This window comes from Balaenoptera physalus (assembly GCF_965194825.1).
Source record: "Balaenoptera physalus genome assembly, chromosome: 9".
Classification (NCBI taxonomy): domain Eukaryota; kingdom Metazoa; phylum Chordata; class Mammalia; order Artiodactyla; family Balaenopteridae; genus Balaenoptera; species Balaenoptera physalus.
In genome coordinates, this window is record NC_138888.1 from 40,486,315 (window position 1) to 40,506,979 (window position 20,665).

At 35.3% G+C, this 20,665-nt stretch overlaps 1 protein-coding gene across 3 annotated transcripts in view; it reads left to right on the top strand.

Annotated features, from left to right (window-relative positions):
* Positions 1 to 20,665, top strand: part of TBC1D32 (TBC1 domain family member 32) — a 197,285-nt gene that overhangs the window by 36,999 nt on the left and 139,621 nt on the right. For 2 of the 3 annotated variants that reach the window (XM_082474446.1, XM_082474448.1), the window contains 5 exons: positions 6,784 to 6,874; positions 10,063 to 10,203; positions 12,685 to 12,777; positions 17,446 to 17,588; positions 19,199 to 19,326. In XM_082474446.1, coding sequence (XP_082330572.1) covers positions 6,784 to 6,874; positions 10,063 to 10,203; positions 12,685 to 12,777; positions 17,446 to 17,588; positions 19,199 to 19,326 — 596 coding nt within the window. The remainder of the gene's footprint in view (positions 1 to 6,783; positions 6,875 to 10,062; positions 10,204 to 12,684; positions 12,778 to 17,445; positions 17,589 to 19,198; positions 19,327 to 20,665) is intronic. The other variant, XM_082474447.1, reaches the window with a different exon arrangement.

The window sequence follows — 20,665 nt, forward strand, 5'->3', positions numbered from 1 at the left end:
ATTCTATGTAGTTAGGTAGAATCTTGAGTTGAGAAGTGAGGTAAATGGAAAGATTCCTAGAACTGAATTTTAGGAAGACTGCAGTAGAACATAAATTGAAGAAAGGAGAATAATAATTGTTTTGTGTTTGAGAATTAAGAGAATTAGGCTTCAGAAAGGAGAAGAGGGAGATACTGAATATTAGGATGGGAATTATTTGTAGAGGTAATAGGTATTTAAAAATCCTTAGAGAAACTAAAGTCTTTCCACATTTCTCTCATTCCCATTTTAAATTGAAATTTGTTGCTGCCATATGAGCATAGAGTGATCTTGCTAGAATAGAAAAAGGAGAAAAAAACCAAGAACAATTTTTTTCCTCTTATGGTTTGACATACAAATAACTGTTGGTATGACATAGGCCCTAGTGGACATATTTCAAATGTTTCTTGTAGATTAACTCTTAAAATCCATTCCTTATTTGAAAAATGAATTATACTATAATCACTTCTTAGCCTACAAATAGTTACTCTATTATCAACTTCAGTGTTCTATCAACTTGTTCAAATATTTCATGTTCATAATTAATCAAACTTGCATGAGATTTCCTCTTAAACCTCATTTTCTCTTAAAGCTTTCCTAAATTTACCAAAATATCAAGAGTTTTTTTTTTTAATGGTGTGTGTGTGTGTGTGTGTGTGTGTGTGTGTATAATTTTAAAAGTAAACCCAACTTTTGAAAAGAAACATTGGGGAAAATGGATGCCATGTGTGTTTGTTCCCATTTTCCTTTCAGAACTGAAGATCAAATTTTGTATATCTGCAGTGGGAACTTTGGACCACTCCATGGATTTGTCTTTTGTTTTATAAGAGATCCTTACAAAAGGACTGCAGTCATAGCAGCTTGTTTAACATGAGTATCTACTAAAGCATTTCCTCTAGCTTGTCAACAGTGCTATTTGATTTTCTACATTTTCTACAACAGTGAAACATCTGCATTGTCCAGTGGGGTAGCCATTAGCTGTATGTGTCTACTGAAAACTTAATGTGGTTAGGGAAACTAAGAGACTAAATTGATTCCTTTTTTACCCCCTTTTATTTATTTATTTTTGGCTGCAGTGGGTCTTCATTGCTGTGCACGGGCTTTCTCTAGTTGCTGCGAGCGGGGGCTACTCTTCATTGTGGTGTGTGGGCTTCACACTGTGGTGGCTTCTCTTGTTGCGGAGCACAGGCTCTAGGTGCACGGGCTTAAGTAGTTGTGGCATGCGGACTCAGTAGTTGTGGCTCGTGAGCTCTAGAGCGCAGGCTCAGTAGTTGTGGTGCACGGGCTTAGTTGCTCCGTGGCATGTGGTGTCTTCCCAGGCCAGGGCTCAAACCCATGTCCCCTGCATTGGCAGACATATTCTTTATGACTGTGCCACCAGGGAAGTCCCTAAATTGATTCTTTAATTTTAATTAATTTAAATTTAAAAGTAATATGTGTTAGTGCAGTTTTGTGCAGTTTGCACTCTTTTGTGCAGTTTGTTCTGTCTGTGGCACATACGACATTTTCAGTAGGTAGCATTGGGCAACAAATAATTTGTGTATGTGCTATCAGTTTTTTAAAGCAATATCTGTACTAATTGAAAAGCATTTTGGCTATCAGCATAACTATTCTTTTATTTTTAACAATTTGAATCTTTTGTCCAGTTTACCCTTAAGGGAATGACTTCTGAAATGGTTTTATTATGTAGTATGTTTCCTATTTTTCTTGCCCTCTTAAAGTCGTTTTAAAAAAAAATATTGACAGCTAGGTTAAATTCTCCCTACCTTACTGTTTTTTATACTCCCCCCGCCCCCACCCCCAGCCCCGCCTCGCCAATCTTAGCGGTTAACAGTTAAGTGAGCTGGCTGATACATATTTCCTAGTGCAGGAGAATAAGTATGAAATAAAATCCTGAATTTTACAGCAAATTTGTCTTTCCTAAGGTTTAAGATAATCACTTTTTATACTCTCAACTTGACTCTTTAATATTTAAATTTACCTACTGTAGATCTGCTTTTTGCTTCTGCAATTTAAAGGGGATATTATATCATGTGATTGTCCCTCTTCTAAGATGTACCTTTTTCTGTGATTGTTACCCCTTCTCAAATAAAAGATAGCACATGTAAGAAGTAAGGGGAAGGAGTAGAAGGAACAGAAGTGGGTTCAAGTGGGTAGTGAAGATAAAGGTGAGTAGAAATGAGTGCAAGGAAGAATGGGTTTTTGAAGGTTTGAGTGGAAGTAAACTAAAGAGTGAGAAAGATTATCTTGGAGATAGTACTTTGAGTTCTCAGAGAAGCTATTTGTTCTTTTGTCTTCTAATTCTTTAGAGCCTCTCTTAAGTATATTTGTCACGTCAAAAGTTCTCCATAATGGCAGTTTTTCAAAGTCATTTTTTGTTGCTATTTACCAATTTATGTGTAAGAACTAGGATCTTAAGAGTAAGTTCATCTAGGAAGTAGTTCTGTCAAGGAGGTTGCACCTTAGATAAACTCATTACAAACATGAAACAGATCACTATACTTTTGGGCAAAAGTGTGTGCTTATGAATGGTGTCTCAGGTTCTGGCTAAGCAGAAGCTAGGGAGGGGCTGTGTGATTGGTGACATGATGATCATTGATTCTCCTCTTTCCAGAATTGACAAGTCAGGGAGTGTCCTCATGAAATTTTTGTAGAAGTCCCAAGGCAGTTTGACCAGTTGCCTTTGCATGAGTGTGTTGCTGGTAGCCACTCATCTCAGGGCTGGCTTGGATTGGATTGACTGGATTAGAGACTTTGGACTATGCCTCCTTTTGTTTCCTATGAACACTCCTTTATATATTCAGTAGATGCAAGCTAAACCAAAAGAAGACAGGAGTTCAGAGTCTGCAAATAACAACAAAAGCAAAATGAGCACAGAAGAATAAGCAGGTTAATAGTAGAACTATTGACCAAATGATGCTCCTCCAAAACAAAAGGCTACTTTGTACAAAGACCTATTTCATTACAAATCCAAGGATAATAAAATCTAGCAATGAGAACTCAGTGAAGTAAGTTGAAGCTTAGATCATTGTTGAGACAGACTCACGTGGTGGCAAATCTGAAGGATTATCGAAGTTTGGGACTTGGGGACCCAGTGAACACTCTTCTTTGAGGACCCCATGGAATGATGCCAAATGAGAATCCTCAAGGTGTAATCTCAATGTAAGCTCCAGAATCATTGAGGGTTAAGACCACTGTTCAGTATCTGACACAATGCATAAAACTGAGTTTATTGGTTACTTAATTAGGCAAAGCACATTGTTAATATAAAATTTTGGGGAAAACTTGGAACTCAGGTTGGGCTTTCAGAGGTGAGAGTGAGTTCATGCCAACTGTAGATTTCCTGGAATGTTGTCTGTTGTTGGCTGACTTTTACAAGAAAGGGGCTAACTAATTGGTTTGCTTACAAAAGTATGTTCATTGAGATCTGTTGACATGTCATGATTAACAAGGTTTTAAACTTGTTCTAGATACCTGTTAACCATGGTTATATAGAAATATGGTTCTGGTTTTTATCTATAGAACAATTGCTCATTTTCAAGGATAGTGGGAAATTTTTTATTAATGAATAGGTGTTATTCTGGGAAAGAGGGGTGGTGGTTAAGGTAGCGGTGGGAAAATATTTCAGGGCCATGGAATAGCATGTTTAAAGGCTTTAGGGATTAGAAAACACATAGTACACTTGGTAACTGCACATATTTCATATGGCTAGACATAGATTGCTAAGAGAAATGTGAATTAGTATTAGAGAAATTTCCTGAAAATCAGTTCCCTGAAAGCTAATATTAAGTGGATGATGTTTTTTGAAAAGTTCTTAGATGCTTTAAATTGGGTCTGTGCCAGTTGACCTCAGTTTGTTTCATTCATGTATGAGGCAGGATAGGGCTTCATAATTCCATTAAAAATAGAAAAGAGCTACTTAAGGGGAATCTTCAGCCCTTTCCCTTTTGCAGATAAAAATGAGTTTGTTGTTAATTTCAGTTTTGAATGTGTTTCAAATTCAATTGGTGTGCATTGACTGGTGAGATTTTTAGTGGACTTGCTTTTAATGAATTGGTCATTTGACTGGTCACATGTTGAACTGGCTTTTGGTGACAGACTTTTACACAGGTAGATGTATTTCTCTGCATGTGTGTGTGGCTGGGGAGGGAGACATCTAGAGGATAAGAGGAATAAGACTAATGTTAGGTCATTAAAAAGTTCTTATTGTCAAATTTAGGAGATTGACCTTTATTCTGGAGGTTTAGTGAGCCACTGATAGATTTTCATGTACTGAAGTAATATGATCATATTAGGGCTTTGGAAAATTTAGAAAATGGGCTGAAGGTGCTACGTGGAGATAGTTTTTACTTCAAAACTTCTCCCCTAAGAGGTTTTGCAGTAATCCAAGCAAAAGATGATGGAAACATGAATTAAGGCTATGACAGTGTATTGAGATAAATGGGTGGACTCAGGAGTACTATATTTAGAATGTAGGTTTTAGAGGACTTGGCTTTTTGAAAGGGGGTTGGGTGAGGACTTACTCATTTGAATGTCTGTCATTCATTGAGATAAGTAACAGTAGGAAGAAAATAGGAAAGTTGGGAAAGGTTATACCTTTAGATTTGGTAGATTTGGTCATATTGAGTTTGAGATCCAGATTTCTGGGGGGAAGTTTCATTTTATTGATCTGGATCCTAAAGTTTGATTTAGATAAGACATAGCTATGGAAGGGGGGTTCCCCAAGCCCACCCCCAGATTTGATGATTTGCTGGGAGGACTTATAGGAGTCAGCACATAGTTGTACTCCCAGATATGATTTCTTACAGAAAAAAGATACAAAGCAAAACTGGTGTAAGGAAGAGGCGCATTGGGTAAAGTCTGGAGGATACCAAGCATAAGCCTCCAAGAGTCTTTTTTTTTTTTTTTTTTTTATATTACGAAATGATGACCACAATATTCTAGTTAACATGTATCACCAAACATAGTTACAAATTTTTTTGTGTAATAACTTTTTTAAAAAATTAATTAATTAATTAATTAATTAATTTTTGGCCGTGTTGGGTCTTCGTTTCTGTGCGAGGGCTTTCTCCAATTGCGGTGAGCGGGGGCCGCTCTTCATCGCGGTGCGCGGGCCTCTCACTATCGTGGCCTCTCTTGTTGCGGAGGACAGGCTCCAGACGCGCAGGCTCAGTAGTTGTGGCTCACGGGCCTAGTTGCTCCACGGCATGTGGGATCTTCCCAGACCAGGGCTCGAACCCGTGTCCCCTGCATTGGCAGGCAGATTCTCAACCACTGCGCCACCAGGGAAGCCCCTCCAAGAGTCTTTTTTGCCAGTGGAGTCACACAGGACTCCACTTAATTTCTCCAGTGTCAATTGTGACCGCTCATGTGAAATGTTGTTTACCAGGGTAGCTCATTAGAGACTCAGTGCCCATTTTCTTTTCAAATTGGGGGTTAATCATGTTGGCACCTTCTGCCTACTACATACCAGGCATTCCACATCCCCAGAAGGAAAACAGACGTTCCGCATAAACCACATTGTTTGTACAGTTTAGGTACAGTTCTTAGAATGGGGGGAAGCTCCTGAAATCCAAAGTTCCCAGATGCTGGTTAAGGACCAATCTTGTAAGCAGGCCTTTCTAATGATAGAAATCCTGCCATGTTAACTCTTTTGCATGAAACTGAGGCCATAAGAATGAATGAGACTAGGAAATCTATCAATTCCTTGATTCCATGATTCTGAACTAGCCTCTATCCACACAACCTCCATCTTTTTCCCATCTAAAGCTTAACCCTTCCTTCCACTTAGGTCCTAGCTGCTCCTGCTCTTAGACACTCTTCTGTCAATTATCCTTTCCTGCATAGTCAAACTTCCTTTCTGTTTACGTAAGCATGACCATATCCTTCCAACCTGAAGAATTCATTCTTGACTCTAAGATCTCACTCCTATGTTTTACTCGTTTTTTTCTTTCGCAACCAGCCTTCTTGAAAATGAAAATTACACTAGCTGCCTTTACTTTTTCCGTTCCTATTCCTTATAGTTAGTTTTATTCCCCAAACTCCCCTGAAACTGATCTTTTCAAAGTCACCAAAAACCTCCTTATTACCAGATCTAACAGTTATCACTCCTTGTCTCACTGGTGGCCTCTATTTTATTTGAGAGTTAGAATGAGAGGGCATCTACAGGAAGTATGTAGGTGCAGAAGAAAGGGAGAAGATCGGAAATCTCTGCTTGAGGAGAATGGGAGAAGGAGGTAGAATAAAGACTATCAGAGAATCACTGGGTATAGAAGTTGGAGGTCATTTTTTATGACTGTTCTTTGGATTGAGATTTTTTTTTTATCAGTTTTTAGCAATTCTGGTATCTAAGATAGAAATGAAGGCTAGATCCAGTTCACATTTTGCTGGCTAAGTAGGAAGAAAAGACTCAAAGGCAAGGGAACTGGGGATATTGGCAAGATAATTTTTAAAGTCATGGCCAGAATTTTTGCATCTTTCACTATGAAATGTAAAGTACAGTTGTATTTTTGCCTTGACACCAACATTGTGACAATGTTATATTTGTTAGTTTACAAATACTTTCTGTGTTTCCCAGAATGATGCCATAGTTAAAATGTAACTGGGGAGACTGAGCTTTAATGGCCTGGAAAGGTGCTATTCTGGATTTTCTGAATATTTTTCTTAAATATTTTCCCAGCATATTTTACAACCTTGACTAACTTCTTTTAATACATGGACTTGTGGACTTAAACTTCTGGAATTAATAAGCTATTATTTTATTAGATAACTACAGCAGTTCAGCAGTGTGTTCAGTACTTTGAGTTGTGTAAAACCATGAAAGCTGATGAGGTTTGGGGACATTCAAAGCCTTGTGGTAAGTATGATATCTTGTTACATTTTAAAAATGGTAAATTTTGTAATAAAAATAGCTTAGTAATTTATTTTTTAATATCATGATAAATTAGATTGCTTTTGCTATTACAAAATACTTTCCACAAATTTAAGATATACCATAATGATGACTTTTTATAGCAGATCTACATTTGAAGTTATTGTAGTGAATCTTACCATCTGCAGTTCTTCAGTTCATACCACGGTGTATGTCCTAGTGTGTTATGCTGCAATAATACACTAGAGGAAGAAAGAATGAAAATATATCAGTCATTTATGCATTTTAGTGGGAGGAAAATTTCTGTTTTATAAAATACTGTTTTATTATTGGACACTTCACCCCACTCTGTGATTCTTTTCTGCTTATCCTCAGTCTGAGCTAAAATATCCTAGATATTTCATAATCTGGCCCTAATATATCTATCCAATCTCATATCTAGTTATTGATTAAAGTGAATCTTCTCTTAGAAGGCATACCAGTGCCTGTATACTTTGTTATTCCTACTCCAGCTGCCACTATCCATAATCCCCTACATTGATATAAATCTTATTGTGAAAGAATAAACTTTGTTTTTCAGGAAGCTTCCTTTGCCTAGTGTGAATTTTTTTTGCTCTTTTGCTTATGTCACACAACTTGCCATGTGAATTTGATGTCTTTTATCATCCTATTTTATGTCACTTCTCTAAGCAAATATTAAGTTCTTTGAGAATATGAAGATATCTTATAATTTTCTTTATCCCTGAGTAAATTCTTAACTCAAGAAAAATGGTGAAAGACCAATTATTAACAGGTTTCAACAGATAAGTGTTTTGTAGTAGAGGAGAAAGTACAGAAGCCAGAACTTTGAGAGACAAAAAAGGTATATAAGTTGATATATATATCTTCTATCATCTGTAAATTCACAAATTTTTCTAATCTAGTATTAAAATGTTGTATTTAGCTTTTTTTCCCTCTACCACTCTCCCAGCCCTTCATGGCTTTGATTTTTTTCCCTGTCTAGTGAAGACCTCTGGGTGTTTCACTGCATTCTTTTGACATTTCTTTCAAAATTCTTGCTTTCTTCTCTTTCAGAGTTTCCTGCCTGCAGTTACTCAACTTTAGATCATCTCTGGTCCCCAGGAAATTGAACAAAGAGCATTGTAACGTTAAATTGATGGTGCGCTGATGTATTTCTCTAGCTTCCATGGCTCTTTGTGTTGCTTTGGAATCAACTTAGATGTTCTTTCTTCAGTGTTCCACCAGTCCCATCAAACCCCCTGCCTTGCTCCTGCCCACTTTTCTCTCGAGGAAACCTTGCATCCTACTTTACTGAGAAAAATGGAACATTTTGGATATGAAATCCCCAAATGTCTTGCATCTATACCTACAGATGCATATTTATATGCCCTTATCAGTATTCCCTTCTCCAGGCTACAATGAAGAGTAATCCTTCTGTTCCAGATTGATCCATTTGACTGTTCTTGATTCTGTTTCCATCTGGTGTGTTTTTTTTTTTTTTTTTTAAGAACCAGGACATTGCTTTATTTGTTGTTGTGTCTCCCCTTCTATTGGTACCTTTCCTTGCATTCTCTAAACCTACTCATATCTTTCATATAAAAAACTGAGCAAGTTCATATGTACCTCACATCTCTCTGCTTCCCTTAAGAGAAAAGGCCTTCCAAGTGTCTAATATACACCCAGGCCCCATTTCTTTACCGCCTATTCACTTCTCAACCACAGAAATGAGGCTTTTATTTCTATGGTTCAATGATCTTCCCATTATTAACTTTCTCTTCTTTCTTGCCCTCATTTTATAGCATTCGCCTCTCTTGACCCTTTCCCTCATCTTCCTAGTACCATTCTTTGATTTCTTCATTCTCATCTAATAAGTTTTTCTTAGTCACTTGAAAGGCTCTTTTCTTTATATGTCTGTACTCACAAAAGTTTTGCCTTTTATTTTTTTTTCAGCTTAGTCTACCTGTTCTTTCTTGAGGGAGCCCATTCACTCTCATGGTTTCAAATATTACATATTTATATATATAAGTGATGACTCTGAAATATTTAAGTCTATACTCCTTTCATGAATTCCAGACCAATGTACTCATTATATTTAGTATTCTATCTGGAAGATCCATGGGAACGTCAATATTAAAATATCAAGGGCTGAAATCACTATTTTCTTTCTAAACATTTTTTCTTCAGAATTAAATAGAAGAAGAATTTACTATGTACACAGATATTTGAGTTAGGAACTTGAGAATTTTTTTTTATCTTTTCATGGTCTACATGTAATTCTGGCTAAGGCATATTGATTTCAGTTCCTTAAACATCTGTCTGCTGTTCTCCATTCTTTTTTCTTATGGAGGCTTTTGTTCATGATTTTCCTAATGAGTCTTACTTTAAGCCTTGGCCTTCTTCCATTCACCTTTCCATGTTGCCATCAGAGTCAGTTTTCCACATGCGTGTTTGATTCCTTTGCTGCTTGAAACCCTTTAATATCATCCCAGTTGCCTCTATAATATAGCCCATACTCTTTCTGCAGCTAAGTCCTATGTGATCTGCTGCAGCTACCCTCTAGCCTTTTGTTTCTCCTACTTGTCCTCGCCATGCTCTGTTCATATCAGGCTGTTTGCCATACTCTGAATTGGAAGCCCAGTTTCATGCTGCTTCTTGGTTTTTGACACCAGCAAATAGTTCAGGCTCTTAAATAAAAGAGGTACTCAATAGATCTCGAATGTATGGATGAATGAGTGAATAAATGATATATGTTAGAAGGAGTCTGTATTTTATTACAGATTGTAATTTCATTTGCAAACATGGTTATAAATATCATCGTTTGTAGTACTGGCTTTTAATTGGTAGAATTAAACAATAAGTAATGTTTTATATTCCTTTCTTTCTTAACTTGAAGTATGTTTATAATGAGAGATAACTAACAATCTTATGGTGTTTGTTTTAGAATGAACACTGCATGTTGTACTTTTCTGAGGTTTGATAAATTTTATAATGAATGCTTTTCTTCAGATTTAAGTGTGTTAAAGTATCTTGGGAAACAGTAAAGAATTTTTAAAAAAATTTACACCAAGTGTCTCCATTATAGACTGCAGCCTTGTTTAATATTCAGAGGGGAATGAAATAAGTACTGTAAAATATAATGGCATTAAAACAAATGTAATTGTTTTTCTTTTAAGGGAATAAGCAGAAAACTTTCTACTACTCAGGACAAGAATTACAATATATTTATTTCATTCACTCACTGTGCCTTTTAGGAAGATTATTGATCTATACACAAGGCAGAAAGCTATTTCCTATAAAGCTGAAGAATAAAAAAGGTAAGTGCAATTAGGAGATATGAATATGTTCAGGTATGGTAAGATTTGTGCTATGGATTTTTAAAATTTAGAGATTTAGCTTGGTCTCTCCTAGGGTACTGAGCAACATACCTTTTTGTTCTGCTGACAGGCTTACATATCTTGAAGTGTTATTATTTTTTTTTGTTTGTCAGTATGTACTTCTTCCTATATGTATAATTTTATTTCCCCTGTCTTTAATGTTTTCCTTATTTTTTCTCTGCCCTTCAAAATCCTAGATATACTGGATGATCCAAATCTGGATCCAGAACTAGAAGTCCTTGTTTAAGTTCTGGTTCCCCTAAAAACTAGCTGAGATCTTTGGGCAAATCACTGAACTATTTGTTTCTTTATCTGTAAAAATGGAATATCAGTGCTGGACTCAGGGAATATTTGAGATGATCACAGAGAAGAGGTTTGGGAATAGTATTTTATAAACTGCAAAGCCCTGTACCATATGATATATTACTATATTATTGTTACCCTAAGTCCCGTTTTTAAAGTTTTCTCCTTCAGAATTCACATGCTGTTAGTTGTCTTCCTTACTTCCCTTAAAACTTTTGTCTATTCTAGAAATATAGTACAGAGTAGAGATCAGCAAACTGCCTGTAAAGTGCCAGATAGTAAATTTTTTGGACCACATACTGTCTCTGTTGCATATTCTTTGTGTGTGTATATATGCACACACATGCATGTGCAAAAAAGTTAACACATTAGGCCCAGAGACCACTATCCTTAGAAAGGGCTGCTTGCAAGGCTGGACTTTGGCTGGCATCTAGGAACTTGGATTTTTCACTGTTGCCAGAACTAATAACATTTTAGGCATAGTGAGCCACTCTTAATACAAACAATGTGTTTTAAGCTGAAAACCTGCTTTCCTTCTGGGTGTCTGGAATCCTGGTATGTATTGGGCAGAGAGTGCTTATATATATGACCAGTCTCCAATAAACAACTTTGCGCATTGACTCTCTAATGAGCTTCCTTCGTAGACAGCATTTCACATGTGTTGTCACAACTTGTTGTTGGAAGAATTAAGTGTATTCTGTGTGATTCCTTGGGAGAGGACTCTTACACAGTTGTACCTGGTTTGCTCTTGATTTCACCCTATGTGGCTTTTCCCTTTGATTTTACTTTGTATCCTTTTGTTGTAATAAATCATAGCTGGGGGTATTACTGTATGTTGAATTCTGTGAGTCTTCCTAGTGAATCTGGGAATGGTTTTGAGGACCCTGACATGCTTTACACACCTTTTAAAAATGGAAAAATCATTCTTAGCTTTCAGGCCTTACAAAATTAGGATATGATGGCTATAGATTCCCAATCCTGTTATAAAGTATCTTCATTTTGAACATTTTATACTGTTTCCTAGTTGTTTTACTTGAGCCTTTTCTCCATGGTTAAGTTGATTATGAACTCCTTAAGAAAAAGTGTTTTATGTACTTTTTTGTGGTACTGCCACATAATCCTAGGTATAATGGGCACGCAGAGAAATGACTTTCAAGAAAAGAGCTGCCGTTGTATAGGATATTGTGAACTTTACAGAAATAGAAAGATTATAATTTGTGATGTTTTAGGTGTTCAGCTTAAATTTATGTCTATCATCTAACTTATTTAGCATTTTAATTGACTTTTGACAGCAACATTTTGGCCTATCAGATGTCACAGATCATCTCAAAACTCAATTTTGAGAGATCTGTCCTACTGTATATAGTATAGGTCAGCATTCACTTTTAATTCACATGTGCTTTCACCAGAAATTTTTTATGTAAGCTTCTATAGCAGGTGTTGGTAAACTATAGCCCATAGACCAAATCTGGTACACTGTTCTATATGGCTTTTGAGCTAAGATAAGCTTGTATATTCTTAAATTATTGGGAAAACTTAATGTGTGATGGGAAAAAATATATAAAATTCATATTTCAGCATACATAAATTTTTTTGGAAAATAGCCACACTCATTCATTTGCAAATTGTCTATGGCTACTTTAGTGCATCAAGAGCAGAGTTGAATCTTTGTGACAGACTGTTTGGCCACAAAGCCTACACTATTCACTATCTGGTCAAGAAAGTTTGCTAACCTCTATTCTACAATGCTATATAGGTAAGTTAGCTGGACCAATATACTAAGCTGAATTTTACTGCTCCTAATTGAATAAACTCAAACAACCCTGATCAGATTCATAGATCTTCCTATGGTAGGTTTATATTAAATGATTGGTTCAACATAAGTGGTAAAACTACACCTTCACATAGCAACTATTGCATCATTTACCCTCGTTATCTTTTAACTTACTATGTCTAATTTATTCTTCCATATATAATCTTGGATTATAGCCCCTTTCTCCCTAATTGTACCACAGTCTCTATGAAACCTCAGGTTAGGAGGATGGAAGCTTAGTTAAAATTTTTCTAAGTTGTAAACATATGCTAGAAAATAACTTTTTTTTCCCTTTCTTTTTGAAGATTCAGTATCCCTTACAGATCTGCTGGTTCTGTTTACCCAACTTATCTATTACTCACCAAGTTGTCCAAAGATGACATCACCTGGTCATTTAGGTAATTCTGCTTCTATTGTTATTATAAATAGAGAAATAGAAACCATCTAAAAATATTCTATTTTCTGGATGTTTTGAGTGATGGACCTAGTTTAGTAAAGAGGTTTCATTAAGATGCAGCGTTATTCATAAGAAATTACATTGGTCTTCCCAGATGGCTTCACAGGAGAATTCTATCAAACATTTAGAGAAGAGCTAACACTGATCCTTCTCAAACTCTTCCAAAAAACTGCAGAGGGAGAAACACTCTCAAATTCATTCTACGAAGCCACCATCACCCTGATACCAAAACCAGAAAAAGATATCACAAAAAAAGAAAATTATAGACCAATATCACTGATGAACATAGATGCAAAAATCCTGAACAAAATACTAGCAAACAGAATCCAACAGCACATTAAAAGGATCATATACCATGATCAAGTGGGATTTATCCCAGGGATGCAAGGATTCTTCAGTATACGTAAATTAATCAGTGTGACACACCACATTAACAAATTAAGGAATAAAAACCATATGATCATCTCAATAGATGCAGAAAAAGCTTTTGAAAAAATTCAACACCGATTTATGATAAAAACTTTTCAGAAAGTGGACATAGAGGGAACGTACCTCAACATAATAAAGGACATATATGACAAACCCACAGCAAGCATCATACTCAATGGTGAAAAACTGAAAGCATTTCCACTAAGATCAGGAGCAAGACAAGGATGTCCACTCTCACCACTATTATTCAACATAGTTTTGGAAGTTGTAGCCACAGCAGTCAGAGAAGAAAAAGAAATAAAAATAATACAAATTGGAAAAGAAGTAAAACTCACTGTTTGCTGATGATGTGATACTATACGTAGAAAATCTTAAAGATGCCAGCAGAAAATTACTAGAACAAATCAATGAATTTGGTAAGGTTGCAGAATATAAAATTGATGCCCAGAAATCTCTGGCATTCCTATACACCAACAACGAAAAATCTGAAAGAGAAATTAAGGAAACACTCCCATTTACCATTGCAACAAAAAGAATAAAATACCTAGGAAGAAACCTGCCTAAGGAGGCGAAAGACTTGTACTCAGAAAACTATTAAACACTGTTGAAAGAAATCAAAGATGACATAAACAGATGGAGAGATATACCATGTTCTTGGATTTGGAAGACTCAATATTGTGAAAATGACTATAATACCCAAAGCAATCTACAGATTCATTGCCATCCCTATCAAGCTACCAATGGCATTCTTCACAGAATTAGAACAAAAAAATCTTACAATTCACATGGAAACACAAAAGACCCCCGAATAGCCAAAGCAATCTTGAGAAAGAACAGTGGAGTTGGGGGAATCAGGCTCCCCGACTTCAAACTATACCACAAAGCTACAGTAATCAAGACAGAATGGTACTGGCACAAAAATGGAAATATAGATCAATAGTACAGGTTAGAATGCCCAGAGATAAACCCACACACATATGGGCACCTAATTTACGACAAAGGAGGCAAGAACATACAGTGGAGAAAAGACAGCCTCTTCAATAACTGGTGCTGTGAAAACTGGACAGCTACATGTAAAAGAATGAAATTAGAACACTACCTAACACCATACAAAAATAAACCCCAAATGGATTAAAGACTTAATTGTAAGATCAGACACTATAAAACTTTTAGAGGAAAACATAGGAAAAACACTCTTTGACATAAACCACAGCAAGATCTTTTTTAACCTGCCTCCTAGAGTAACAAATAAAAGCAAAAATAAACAAATGGGACTTAAAAGGTTCTGCACAGCAAAGGAAACCATAAACAAGACAAAAAGACAACCCTCAGAATGGGAGAAAATATTTGCAAGTGAAACAATAGATAAAGGATTAATCTCTAAAATATACAAACAGCTCATGGAGCTCAGTATCAAAATAATCCAGTTATAAAATGAGTAGAAGACCTAAATAGACATTTCACCAAGGAAGACATACAGACGGCCAAGAGGCACGTGAAAAGATGCTCAACATCACTAATTATTAGAGAAATGCAAATCAAAACTACAATGAGGTATCACCTCATGCTGGTCAGAATGGCCATTATCAAAAAAATGCTGGAAAGGGTGTGGTGAAAAAGGAACCCTCCTGCACTGTTGGTGGGAATGTAAATTGATAACAACCACTATGGAAAACAGTGTGGAGGTTCTTTACAAAACTAAAAATAGAACTACCATATGACCCAGCAATCCCACTACTGGGCATATACCCTGAGAAAACCATAATTCAAAAAGAGAAATCTACCACAATGTTCACTGAAGCACTATTTACAATAGCCAGGACATGGAACCAACCTAAATGTCCATCAACAGATGAATGGATAAAGAAGATGTGGCACATACATCCAATGGAATATTACTCAGCCATAAAAAGAAACGAAATTGAGTTATTTGTAGTGAGGTGGATGGACCTAGAGTCTGTCATACAGAGTGAAGAAAGTCAGAAAGAGAAAAACAAATACTGTATGCTAACGCATATACATGGAATCTAAAAAAAAAAAAAAAAATGGTTCTGATGAACCTAGTTGCAGGGCAGGGATAAAGAGGTAGACATAGAGAATGGACTTGATGACATGGGGTGGGAGGGGGAAGCTGGGGCAAAGTGAGAGTAGCACTGACATATATACACTACCGAATATAAAATAGTTGGCTGGTGGGAAACAGCAGTGTAGCACAGGGAGTACAGCTTGGTACTTTGCGATGACCTAGAGGGGTGGGCTAGGGAGGGAGGCTCAAGAGGGAGGGAGTATGGGGACATGTGTATGCACATGGCTGATTCGCTTTGTTGTGCAGCAGAAACTAACATGGTATTGTGAAGCAATTATACTCTAATAAAGATCTATTAAAAAAAAAAAAAAAAAGAAAGAAATTACATTGGCCCTGGAAGTAAACCATGAAATTTAATTATTTCACTGATATTTAAGGTGTACATTTTTATTTAGAACCAATTTTGCTGAGAATTCTGATGTTTAAGATCAAGATATTCTTAAATGATATTAAGATAAGTTTGATAGGTACTAGTGTGTTCTTTATTGGTATTTTCTATCCTTTATATTTTCCTGGGTGTTTTGATCAGCTTGCTTGTTTCAGCTTATAGCCAATACTTATTTTTGGGGTCATCTTTTATCGAAGAATAAAGCAAAAGAAAACCTTTTCTTTTTTTCAGAAAAATACCTTTTAGTCTTATAACTGTTGACTGACTTATAAAAAATTTTTAAAATGTTAACATTTAAAAGATAACTTGTATTGATATTCAAAGGAAAAAGTTTGTTTTCAAAGTAAAACACTTAATAACAACCCGCCTCCTCCCCCCACCACCCAGATTTATAGACTCAAGCATTCTAAACATGGAAGTTACTTTAGAAATGATGGTACAGATTCTTAGAGGAACACAGGTGAATCACAGAAAAAAATTATTTGGGTCATATATTACTGTTGTAATACATCTATCAATTGGTAGGTTTTATCCATGCAATTATAACAGCCTATTAGTCCTAACAATGTTTCTCATACTTTTTCTGCCTTTAAGGTATTGATATTTACATGTATAAAGTACTAGGTTAGGTACCCCTGCTATATGCTCCTACAACATACTACCCTTCCTTTATGAAAAATATTATCCTTTGTTATAATTGATAATGTCTTGCTTTACCATCTTGTGGACTACTTGTCTTATTTACTTCTTTGTCTACATAGTACTCAAAAGTAGCAGAAAGTTGGATGATTGAATGAATAATGGTCAGATGCTCATCAGTCGTCTCTCACTGCAAACAGGGTTTCTCATCTTGAGCTGGTTAAAAAAATCACTGAACTTTTCTGTTTTCCCTTTCTGTCAAGTATTTGCTTAGTGTATTTATGGAGTATGGAATATTGTAGTATAAATTAAGAACTTCGGTGTTTTAGTCTTGTATCTTACTAGGACAACCTTACATTACTAACTGTTGTAAAACACTGTCTTGTAAAACTTTATTATCTTCATGTAAAACACTATTTTGTTCAGTATATTAGGAGTTCAAATATCTGGAAATGTTAATTTATGAAACTAAAAATACCATATTTATTTTAGGGACTGTTCCCCATATTATATTTATTTGTATCTGTGTCTTCCTATATATATTTTAAAACAAAGTCTTAAAAATTCTCATTGATTTCATTGGTTTTATGGTAACACAAGAAGTATTCTAGTCTCCATTAAAGTTTCTCCTCTGCCTTCTTTTTGGCTGTGTTTTGTCTTAATGACTCTAATTTTCTACGAGGCTTGACACCTGAAGACACTTTCTTCTTTTTTTAAGAAAAAGAAGAAAAGTGAATACAATAAGTAAGGTGTTTGCCAGGAGGGGAGAAGTTGTGAATTTGCTTCAGACCACATTCTCACTGTCAAGCAGAGCGTTAATGTCAAACAGCAAATGATCTCATGGTGTCTTTTGGTATTTATATTGTCATTTACTCACTTTTATTAACTTGAAGATAAGTTAAGCTAACATTCTCTTAAGTTTAAGGTCATAATTTGGTAATAAATCATCCTTTGGGCATCCTTTTATTAACTTTGATGAGCTTTTTGGAACAGCTGTAGTTAACAGAAATAAAAGATATAATAATGTCTTAAGTTTTAATTTTCAAAAAATACTTCTTTTTTATCAGAGAATTACTCTCCTGCAAGTATGGTAACTGAAATTCTTTGTATACTCTGTGATCAAAAAGAATGTGCAATTGAATGTTTATATAACAACACTGTGATAGAGGCGCTTCTTCAACCTATTCATAACCTAATGAAAGGAACTAAGGTTAGTATTAAAGAGTCTCTTAATTGGATATTAGTGAATATTCAATGGGACTTCTAAATTTGATAAATCTGAAGTATTATACCATTTTCCCTATAAGTGTATTTTAAATCTTAGTTTATGCAATCAGTTGATTTTAGTTATGACAATGTGGGAGGAAAAGTACATATAACATCTTAAACTTTTTTTGGTCAGGCTTAGATTGTAAGGACTAAAGTTATTATATTAAGCTATTTGTTTTGCAAATCTAATAAGTCTTGTGAATGTTTTGTTGTTTGTCTTAATGGCAATTGTATAGCCTTTGGAAATATTTTCCTGAAGAGCCAGCTTTGTTTTACATGAAGAACAAGTACTACTTTAGAAAAACTTATAACTATCCCAGTTCTGAACATACGTATATGTCTCTTTACAGGTTGTACAGTATATTTCCTTACATTATATAATTTAACCTTCACAGCTGAGGCTGAAAGAAGCAAATTGCTTAAGGTCAGACATTTAACAGGTGGAAGAGTTGGTACCACTACCACTAGTGCAGTCTAATATCTCTCCACTTTTTATGACTTAAATTTCTGGGGAATGACTTAAAGCTTTATCAGTAGGCTACAGGTTTTCGCCTTTCCATGTCCGTGTTTTGTAGTGTTTTTATTAGTTTCGTCTCCCTTTGCCCACCTCTCAATGGGCTGAGCAGCTGCTCACCCATTCAAGTATTCATTATTTATTGCTCATTTAGAAAACGTTACGCATTTATGTGAATGTAGTACAAAGTATAGAATTCTAGGAAAGTAAGTAGATATAATGAAAGTATTTTGACCTTAGTCAACCTCAGGGAAACAAGATGAGCAGAGAAGAAACAAATAGAGCATAATACACAACTGAATATTATAGAATGCCATAAAGTAAATTGTGAAACATAAACCATATACCAGAGCTGAGATATGTACTCCTGAATCTTGAACCATAGCTATTGTTTGCTTCTTTGCTTCATACATCTATCTTTAACTTTCTGTTTTCTTTTGGCATCTTTTTTTACCAGTATATACTGGTAAAGCTAGTTTTAGTACTTTTAAGACTCAAAAGTGGGGAATTATGATTGGTCCAACCTATGTTTTCTCATTAGGTGACATCATTGGCTATTGGCCAGCCCATGAATTGGCTGTTCTTAGTCACACCTACAACTCATGACCCAACAACCAGGTGTAGGAAGGGATGGTATCCCTTAGAAAAGATGGTAGTATGTTAGATACCATGTATAATAAAATTAGATTGGATATACAGGAACCCAGTGAGTGAGAAGTAAAGGGCAAAGAAGAAGAGCTACTGCATTTGTCAACTAGAATTATATACATATAAAACTGTAAGAGCAGCAATTCTTTCAACTGTCTTAATAATCAGTAATTGGTTTGGGTAAAAAGTGTGTATGTATTTGCCTTATCATCTGTGCTGGTATGAGAATATAATCTAATGACACATTTAATTCAGACATTACTTCACAGCCAAACAATCAACTTTTTTGTTGTGGTAATATAACTTTATTAGACTACATGACCACCCTTGAATGTTAGTCTGTGATATGTTAGCGTGTCTGAAAATTATATGATATCTTTAATGTGCAGGCTGCTCCAAATTGCTCTGAAACAGCTTTAATTCATGTAGCTGATATTTTGGCAAGAATTGCTTCTGTAGAAGAAGGACTTATTCTACTACTTTATGGAGAAAATATGAGCTCTTCTGAAGAAAAAAGGTATGTTTCTGTTTTGAATTTGGAATTTTTTAGCATATTTTCTCATACCTGCTTTAAAGTTTCCAAAAATTTTGTCATATATTAATGAAAATCGGGATAACTATTCTAGATATAGTTAGGTTTCCTGATCAACTGCTGACATATTAGATCATCAGAAAGTTGCAGGAGTAAGCAGGATTATGGATTATACAGGCACAGTAGGTCTTGATGTATGCAACTTCAAAATAAGAATAGGAGGGTTCACACTACATGGGATCTTTTTTGCTTCCTTGGACTGTACTCTTCCAACTTCTAAAGCCACACAAGATTGATTTCAAGTTAAACCACACAATGGAAATGCTGACTACTTCCACATCTTCCTTCTCTAACCCTTACTCAGTTCTATCTCCTGGCTTAGCCAATGGTAACATTTTGGTTATGCTTCCAGACTTTCTCTGCACCTATAATGATGCATCAAGTATATATGTTCATATTTATAGAATTCTTTCTCATTTAAAACATGGTGTATACATTACTCTGCAGTTTTTTTGTGTGTAACCAAAGCATCTTCCTAGGTGAATGAAACATTTTTAATAGCTCTATGATACTTTTTTGTATGCTTTACCATAATTTATTCAAACTTCTCTCCAATTATTGGATATCAAGTTGTGTTTAGGATTTTGCCTTCATAAATAACACCACAGTGAGTGTTCTTTTATCCTGTTGAAGTGGTAGATTACATTAATTAACTTTTTGAATATTGAACCAGCTTTGCATACCTAGAATAATTGTTTTTATACATTGTTAAATTTGATTTGCTAATATTAGTAGAGGATTTTTGTCTGTGTTTGTGAGAGAGATTGGTCTGTAGTTTTTGTGATCTTTGGCCTTACTGTAAAATGCTGGTCTCGTAAGTTAGGAAGTGTTCTGCGTCTATCTTCTGGAAGAGATTTGGCATAATTTCTTAAATGTTTGATAGAATTCACCAGTGTACCTATTTGGGTGTGGTGTTTTCTGTTTAGGAAGATTATTATTTATTCTATTTCTTTAATAGATATGGGTTTGTTCAGATTGTTAGAGTTTTGGCAGGTTGTGTCTTTCAAGGAATTGGTCCACTTATCTAAGTTTTAAACTTGTGCATAGACTTTTTTTTTTTTTTTTTTTTTTTTACAGTATTCCTTTATTACCCTTTTAAAGTCTACGGGATTAGTAGAGACGGCCCCTCTTAATTCTGATGTTAATTTGCTTCTACTTTTTTTTTCCCCTCTAACCTGGCTAGAGGCTTTTCAATTTTACTGATCTTTTTAAAAGACTAGCTTTTCCCCCCTCTGTTCATTTCCTGTTTTTAATTTGACTGATT